This window comes from Oncorhynchus tshawytscha, unplaced genomic scaffold, assembly GCF_018296145.1.
Source record: "Oncorhynchus tshawytscha isolate Ot180627B unplaced genomic scaffold, Otsh_v2.0 Un_scaffold_4_pilon_pilon, whole genome shotgun sequence".
Lineage (NCBI taxonomy): Eukaryota > Metazoa > Chordata > Actinopteri > Salmoniformes > Salmonidae > Oncorhynchus > Oncorhynchus tshawytscha.
This window is the reverse complement of record NW_024609834.1, coordinates 995,644-1,004,349: the sequence shown is the minus strand read 5'-3', so window position 1 is coordinate 1,004,349 and position 8,706 is coordinate 995,644. Positions and strand designations below refer to the sequence as shown.

Sequence of the window (8,706 nt, the reverse complement as noted above, 5' to 3'; positions counted from 1 at the left end):
GTAGAAGGTATTGATACTCTTTTTATGTCTCAACGTCTCTTAAACTGGAGTCTCAATGAACATTGATTCTGGAAATGCAATGCTATGCACAGAATGACAGTGGACAGGCTAACATGTGAATGACAGTGGACAGGCTAACATGCGAATGACAGTGGACAGGCTAACATGCGAATGACATTGGACAGGCTAACATGTGAATGACAGTGGACAGGCTAACATGCGAATGACAGTGGACAGGCTAACATGCGAATGACAGTGGACAGGCTAACATGCGAATGACAGTGGACAGGCTAACATGTGAATGACAGTGGACAGGCTAACATGTGAATGACAGTGGACAGGCTAACATCTGAATGACAGTGGACAGGCTAACATGTGAATGACAGTGGACAGGCTAACATGTGAATGACAGTGGACAGGCTAACATGACAGTGGACAGGCTAACATGTGAATGACAGTGGACAGGCTAACATGTGAATGACAGTGGACAGGCTAACATGTGAATGACAGTGGACAGGCTAACATGTGAATGACAGTGGACAGGCTAACATGTGAATGACAGTGGACAGGCTAACATGTGAATGACAGTGGACAGGCTAACATGTGAATGACAGTGGACAGGCTAACATCTGAATGACAGTGGACAGGCTAACATGAATGACAGTGGACAGGCTAACATGTGAATGACAGTGGACAGGCTAACATGTGAATGACAGTGGACAGGCTAACATGTGAATGACAGTGGACAGGCTAACATGTGAATGACAGTGGACAGGCTAACATCTGAATGACAGTGGACAGGCTAACATCTGAATGACAGTGGACAGGCTAACATGTGAATGACAGTGGACAGGCTAACATGTGAATGACAGTGGACAGGCTAACATGTGAATGACAGTGGACAGGCTAACATGTGAATGACAGTGGACAGGCTAACATGTGAATGACAGTGGACAGGCTAACATGTGAATGACAGTGGACAGGCTAACATGTGAATGACAGTGGACAGGCTAACATGTGAATGACAGTGGACAGGCTAACATGTGAATGACAGTGGACAGGCTAACATGTGAATGACAGTGGACAGGCTAACATGTGAATGACATTGGACAGGCTAACATGTGAATGACAGTGGACAGGCTAACATGTGAATGACAGTGGACAGGCTAACATGTGAATGACAGTGGACAGGCTAACATGTGAATGACAGTGGACAGGCTAACATCTGAATGACAGTGGACAGGCTAACATGTGAATGACAGTGGACAGGCTAACATGTGAATGACAGTGGACAGGCTAACATGCGAATGACAGTGGACAGGCTAACATGTGAATGACAGTGGACAGGCTAACATGCGAATGACCTTTAATTGTACAACAAAGCTTAGCTAGAAAAACCTTAAAATAATATAGATACTGTATACCATGAATCGACCCATAAGTGAAATAAGAAATAAGAAGAAATTGAGATCTGATTTTTAGGCCATATCAGCCAGCCCTAGTGCACCCACACACTTTACATGCATACATGTAAATCAAGACTCAGTCGCAGCACACACATTGTCATACAAACAGTTAGAAACTCGAAAACCAGTTTCATTCATTATGGCAGGCACGTCTATCACACAAAGACATGAACACAGTATCTACGTATCTGCATCTACAATCAATACCATGTTATCAGTTTGTTCAATGTAGAGCAGAACAACCCTGACTATGACCTACTGTAAGTCAAAATACCTCCCTGTATTCTTGACTGTAAATTCAGTGATTTCTCAAGGCTGTTTGCTGTGTGGTGAATATGGGTGTTTGTACTTCCATTTTAAAAACAACTTTTTCAGTAGTTTTGTCTTTTGTACCAATCAGCTGTTGAGTGGCACCGCGGCAACGCAGTGGAGCTTGGCATTAACACCACTGTTTAATGCAGGTAAGGTAAACACACACACACATACACAGACACACTGTGATTGCTCGTCTTCTTCCTCCACTGCCCACCTGTTTAACCTGGTGACCTTCTCCCAGCTTTGTTCATTTGCATGATTCCACTGCAGCACTGCAGGTTGGTTTAATCCCTCTCTCTGCAGCCGACTCCTCCCCTCATCCTCCCACCCTCATCCCCCTCTCCCCTCCTAGTGCTGCCTGACAAACAGCTGAACACACTCATCCCTGGTCCATAGGGATTCCTGGACACTGTCTGTGATGTCACCTCAGAGACGCTCCCAACACACAGGAGTAAAACTGGCCTCTTCCCAAACCAGTGTAGAAAGACACACAGTGCCACGTTCACAAACTATTCCAAACAAACACTCACATACTAGAACACAAATGTTCCACTAAACACCACACACACACTCACAAACACAGAGACCAATAGAATTACAGAGTCTGGAAAAATACCCCACAGCATATTGTAGCAAACCGTTTTAATTCACTTACTGGATGACTGAGAAAGCAAAAATAGTGGTTGTCATGGTACTGTACATTCAGTGCATTGGGGAGAATTGTACATTCAAACTGACAATGCAGGGAGGCAGGTATGGCAAACATCACAAATTAATCATAATTTAGCTAAGTCAGAGAAAAGAATATGCAATACAAAAAAAAGTAGCGTACAAAACATAGATTTGTGCTGCCATGGACCATCTACAGTTGAGCTCAAACTCTGTTGGTTTGGAAGTTCTACCATTGTGTGCTTTTTTCCTGCATTGGTTCGACAGGCCCAGTCCTGACCAGCAACAGGGGATATGTGCAACAAGGGTTAGCGTGAAAAATACTGGATGAAATAAGACTAATGAGACCAGCTTCTGCTTGACACACCCAGACAGGGTCCAACGAACGGCCCAAACAACCCACCTCCCCAACCCCTCCAATGCTGTGCTCTCCACCCTCGAGTGCCGAGTTCATCACCGGCCAACCTCCCACAGGGCTATGTGCTCTGGAGCTGTGGATGTACACACACACACACACACACACACACACACACACACACACACACTGTATCTGGGTAATTGTGTGGACCCCTCAGGCTCCCTGTGCTTTCAGCTTATCATTTTATTGCCAATTAACAGAACACATCAATGCAGCTTCACAATTATACCTTCAGGGGGTACGAGATAGAGGGAGTGTGTGTGTGTGTGTGTGTGTGTGTGTGTGTGTGTGTGTGTGTGTGTGTGTGTGTGTGTGTGTGTGTGTGTGTGTGTGTGTGTGTGTGTGTGTGTGTGTGTGTGTGTGTGTGTGTGTGTGTGTGTGTGTGTGTGTGTGTGTGTGTGTGTGTGTGTGTGTGTGTGTGTGTGTGAGCGTGTGGGGAGCTATTAATCACAGTCAAATCCATTCATTTCACTCTTTGTTGCTCCAATGAATCTTTTGTTTTAGTTAGAGTGCTTGTGTAGAGGAGGGAGTTGAGTAAAACATGCTCCCCTCTAGTCCAGCTGTGTTCTCATGTGTTCTGTTTTCACCAGCCTTATCACTCCACTTTAAGCTCTGGTCAGCTCCATTCCACCCCCCCCACACACACACACACGCTCACCTACCCACACACTCCTCTCCAATCCTCTTTACTGACCCTTCTCTACACAAAGGCCTCTCGCTCTAAGATGCCTATGGTTTTCCATCAAGATTCAGAGCTTTTAAACGGTGAGCTGTTAAAAACGTCCAGCAACACTGACTGGATTAGTACAACCCTGGATGATCAATATGAGATTGCAGCGCTCGCCACCTGCCTAGAACACACACAATTAACCAAAACCAAACAAACAATACCACCCTCCAATTCTGACTCCATCACTCTGGTGAATTATAGAGGGGAGAAATGTGTGTGTGTGTTTGGTTTCATTGTAGGCCTGACGTATATCGATCTCTAAAAGGCTCTTTATGAGGAGCCCTGAGTGCCATTGATTCCAGCTGAGTGTATCATTAAAATGTGTGGGCCGTGTCACATAGCCTCTCCCTCGTAAACACAGACGGTAAACACAGCACCCAGATCAGGAGTTAGGGCTGTGATGTGTTTATGTGTTCTCAGCTTGGGTTTTATACTGAACACTCACTTTGACTCTAGCATCCCTCAGCCAGAGAGACCAGGTAAAGATTTAGGGTCCTGATGTCTTTCCCTTGCATGCTGATTTAAGGTCAGAATTTGGGGATACTAAGCTGATCCTAGATCTGTGTGTACTGGTAACTTCTACCGATAGTGTTTGAACTCCGCTCTGTCTGTCAGGAATGTTTACGAGCTGCTGTCAGTCTCTCTTAATATGTTGTCACGGTGATGTCAATGTCCAACAGGTGTTTTAAACCACCTGCAGGTTTAGAGAGTTTTAAGATATATCAGTGAATGCTACATCTAATGGTAATGAGTCTGGATGCAGTCTGAGGACAGATTTCCTTGATTAGAATATCTCAGCATCTCTCTGTTTCTCTCCACCTCTCTCTCCCTCCCTCTCTTTTCACCACTGTCTCTTTCTGTCTCTCATAGAGTTGTGTTCTCTCACCGTACTGGCAGATGTATCGGTTGCATGTTTTACAGCGCTGGTCGTTCCAGTTGAAGGCGCTAGAAGCCTGCAGCTCCACACAGTTCCCAAAGCTGCAGGGAGAGAGACACAAGGGAGAGGAGAGAGGGAGGAAGAGTGAGATGGAGAGAGGGGACACAGAGACATCTGGTGGTCAGACAGAAAATGACAGTTCTGCTTTCAAACACAGTAGCCTCAATGTCCAGGGCCCGTATCCACAAAGCATCTCAGATAAGGTGTGCTGATCTAGGATCTGTCCATATAATCATATTCATATTGATACCATCATAACCATGATGGTATCAATATGTTCATTCCAGTAAAAAATATAGTGGAGTCGCATTTGCAGTGCCTCATTCCACCTGCTTACAGTAGATTCTGACTACAATAATATTATTTTATGATTATCCATTCAACAAGGTCTCGTGATAATACAAAGTTATAATTGCTGTTACTATTATCATTAAGTTGTCAAAAGTTATGACTCTCTCACCCCTGGTTGTCAGGCTGTCCAAAGGCGAAGCTGTTGTATGTGGGGATTTCTCCTGAGTCCCAGCGGAAAGAGTCCTTCAGGGGTTTATATGTCAGCCCTGGACACAATACAACAATCTTACAGGACGCTTATCCTTATCTCACCTTGACACATCTCAATGCTGCTTACACAAACTCCCAAAGTCAGTCTGTCAAAGCTAATTTGGCTGTATGTATAGAAGGACAGTGAAAGGGACGTACCGATCCAGAAGTTGCGTGTCTCAAAGTCAGGGTCTGTGACCTCGTTGCTGGGCTCTAGCTGGCTGAGGTAAAATGCGAGGATGTCCTGAACTTTCTGGTTGTGGATCTGGGCCAGAATCCCTCCTCGCTCCTGGGGTCCAAACACACACCACAACATGGGTTACACACACACACACACACACACACACACACACACACACACACACAAACACACTCTCTCTCTCTCTCTAACCTGACAGCGGGTCTTGGCTCCATAGTAGGTGTTGACCTCTGGAGACACCATGAAGCACTCTCCATCTATCCTCACGTCACAGCTGTGGAAGGGAAACTGCTGCTTCTCTACAGAAACATAAGCAACACACATTAGGCCTCAGTAAAGGAGACACCAGGCACTGACCATCCATCTTGGCTCAAACTTTGTGTACAGACCGCAGTCCATTGTGGTCACAATAAACACTATGACCTTTTATCATTGCGTCCTCTCTCCTCCGTCCTCACTCGCCTCCTTTTGAAAACGTTCAAAGTTAGTCAAGGAGAGTTGGCGAGCAGAGTGAACGTGGATGAAAATGTGCTTGCTTGAAATTAGATGGTCCTTCTGCAATCGCGCGTCTATAGGCAAATTACGTTTATAGAGGTGGATCCCAAAATAAATGTGTAAAATGATCCAAATGAATTAAGTTAGTTGTGGAAGATATTTTATAGATAAAACAATAAGCAGCATATTGTTTTTAAATGTGTGCATGTTCTTAGTCTCTGACAAAACAAAAGCTGATTCAAATGGGGGTGTGACAGATTTCAAAACCCTTCCATGGTAGGATACATGAGTATCCTCGATGAAAGGTGGCTATCAAGGGGGGAGGACACTCTTCCTACTTACACATTGACACACTGCTCGACGACATGACCACTTATCGGTTTCCAGTTCTAGGAGGAGAGAGGATGGAGGAGAGAAGACGGAGGATGGTCTTTTGCCCAAACAAGAAAAACCCCTGAGATGCATATGGCTTGATAACATAGTAAACATTGAATCTAATCAGGCTGAAGCTTAATAGAAGAGAGGGTGCATTGACTTAGATACAATGATGACAGGAGTTCATTCTGGTTTAAAGTAATGGTGTGACAGTATCACAATGGCTACCTAAACGTATTCCCACCAGGGTTGGGGTCAATTCCATTTAAATTACTACAGTAAAGTTTCAATGTACTTCCTGAATTGACTGGAATTGAAATGGAATTGACCCCAACCCTGATTCCCACACACATACACACTCACCTGCAGATTCAGCACCCCCATAATCAACATCACACTCAGCACCCCCATAACCAACATCATACTCACCTGCACACTCAGCACCCCCATAACCAACATCACACTCAGCACCCCCATAACCAACATCACACTCAGCACCCCCATAACTAACATCACACTCACCTGCACATTCAGCACCCCCATAACCAACATCACACTCAGCAACCCCATAACCAACATCACACTCAGCACCCCCATAACCAACATCACACTCAGCACCCCCATAACCAACACCACACTCAGCACCCCCATAACCAACATCACACTCAGCACCCCCATAACTAACATCACACTCACCTGCACATTCAGCACCTCCATAACCAACATCACACTCAGCACCCCCATAACCAACATCGCACTCACCTGCACACTCAGCACCCCCATAACCAACATCACACTCAGCACCCCCATAACCAACATCACACTCAGCACCCCCATAACCAACATCACACTCAGCACCCCCATAACTAACATCACACTCACCTGCACATTCAGCACCCCCATAACCAACATCACACTCAGCACCCCCATAACCAACATCGCACTCACCTGCACACTCAGCACCCCCATAACCAACATCACATTTGCAGGAGCACTCCTCTTCTTTGTAGCGGCCATGCACACACTTCACACTGCAGCGCACTGAAACACACACACAGTCACATAGAGTATATCGACCATGATGCACCTACAGAGATACCTGAACACACACACTGCAGAGCATGGCTAGTCAGACACACAGAGATAATAATAACTGTAGTAGACTGTCAGACTGGTAAACACAGGCACATAGACTGGTACCCTGACAGAATCGTCCGGTGAACCTAGGTCCACAATGACACTGGCAGGAGGAGATGTTCAGACGACCATGCTGCCCACAGCTCATACGACATGGGTTCCTGGGGGTCTCTGGAACACAGATACAATTTCCTAAATACCTATGCTTAAAAGTCTTCATTTTTCCATGAATAGATTTAGCCTCCAGTTAGTGCTTGTTCTCTGACAAGGCCATCAGTACATGGTAAGTGGTTAAGTGTTGGCTATACAGTTAAACCGGATTAAGAGAAAACCCCTTCACATGACAATACTTCAGTGAGGCAAAAAATACACTTAACGTCTTTGGCTCAAAATAGATAATGAACTGTCATCTTCAATAGAGGTGATACGTCGCTTTTAGTGCACTAAAGAGATTCTAAGGCAGCAATCTGTAGAGAACAGAGTTGGTTGAAATAGGTACTACTTTGAGTAAGGAACAGCTAATATGATTCAAATGCTAACATTTCTCACTAATTTAAAGGTAGACTCAACTATATGCACAAAGTAAACAGCATAGTGGGTCCATTTCCACAACAACTAAGAGTGTTGAAGTGCGAGGCTAAACTTCACCGCTGTTTTGGTCCCGTGGCTCCCACGCTGTAACAGTGTGAAGCAAACCCATGCACATGCGCAGATACTATGTGTGACTGTGAGAGAAAAGTATTGCATCTCACTCATCGCAAAATCTGCCGTGCTGCTCATGGCAACATCATTTCACTGAGTCTACCTTTAAATGAATGAGAGTGTTCTCTATAGGGGTCTCACCACACAGTCCTCCCACATGGTCCCACAGTCTGAAGCAGCCTGACATGGAAGAGGTGCAGAGAGAACAGGAGAAACCAGCCACATAGGGCACCACCAACCTCCCATTCACCTCCCAGTTACCCCTGCAGAGAGACACATATCACACACATATACATGTACACACACACACGCACACACACACACACGCACACACACACACACGCACGCACGCTAAGGCTGAGTACTAAAACAGGAGGAGAAGTTTGACATCAGGTAAATTAATTGTGTTCTTACCCAGGGGAGTATGCACAGACAAACAGCTCCCAGAGAGCATCACCCCTCAGACACAACTGTCTGGCACAGCCCACATTACTGGAGGTGGCCCACACCAACTACAGTAGAGAGAGAGAGAGAGACAGACAGACGGACAGAGAGAGATTGACAGAGTTAGAGAGAAACAGAGTGGGAAAGGGAGTATATTGGCAACACAATGTATTGGCAAGTGGGCAACACAAACTCAGTCACGCCAATTAGTCAAATTGAAATCATAGTCGAATTGAGACTTCTTGTTTTGACACAAAGTTACTTAGGGTTGCTGCACAG

General features: G+C 45.3%; 1 protein-coding gene across 2 annotated transcripts in view; it reads right to left on the bottom strand.

Annotated features, from left to right (window-relative positions):
• Nucleotides 1–2,408: 2,408 nt before the first annotated feature.
• LOC112263749 (C-type lectin domain family 18 member A-like) overlaps nt 2,409–8,706 on the bottom strand; it is a 42,064-nt gene continuing 35,766 nt past the window's right edge. For both annotated transcript variants that reach the window (XM_042319659.1, XM_042319658.1), the window contains 9 exons: nt 8,398–8,495; nt 8,125–8,246; nt 7,345–7,452; nt 7,093–7,185; nt 5,467–5,573; nt 5,235–5,364; nt 4,996–5,092; nt 4,485–4,576; nt 2,409–2,941 (listed from right to left, as the gene is read on the bottom strand). In XM_042319659.1, coding sequence (XP_042175593.1) covers nt 2,904–2,941; nt 4,485–4,576; nt 4,996–5,092; nt 5,235–5,364; nt 5,467–5,573; nt 7,093–7,185; nt 7,345–7,452; nt 8,125–8,246; nt 8,398–8,495 — 885 coding nt within the window. In that variant the 3' untranslated portion in view covers nt 2,409–2,903. The remainder of the gene's footprint in view (nt 2,942–4,484; nt 4,577–4,995; nt 5,093–5,234; nt 5,365–5,466; nt 5,574–7,092; nt 7,186–7,344; nt 7,453–8,124; nt 8,247–8,397; nt 8,496–8,706) is intronic.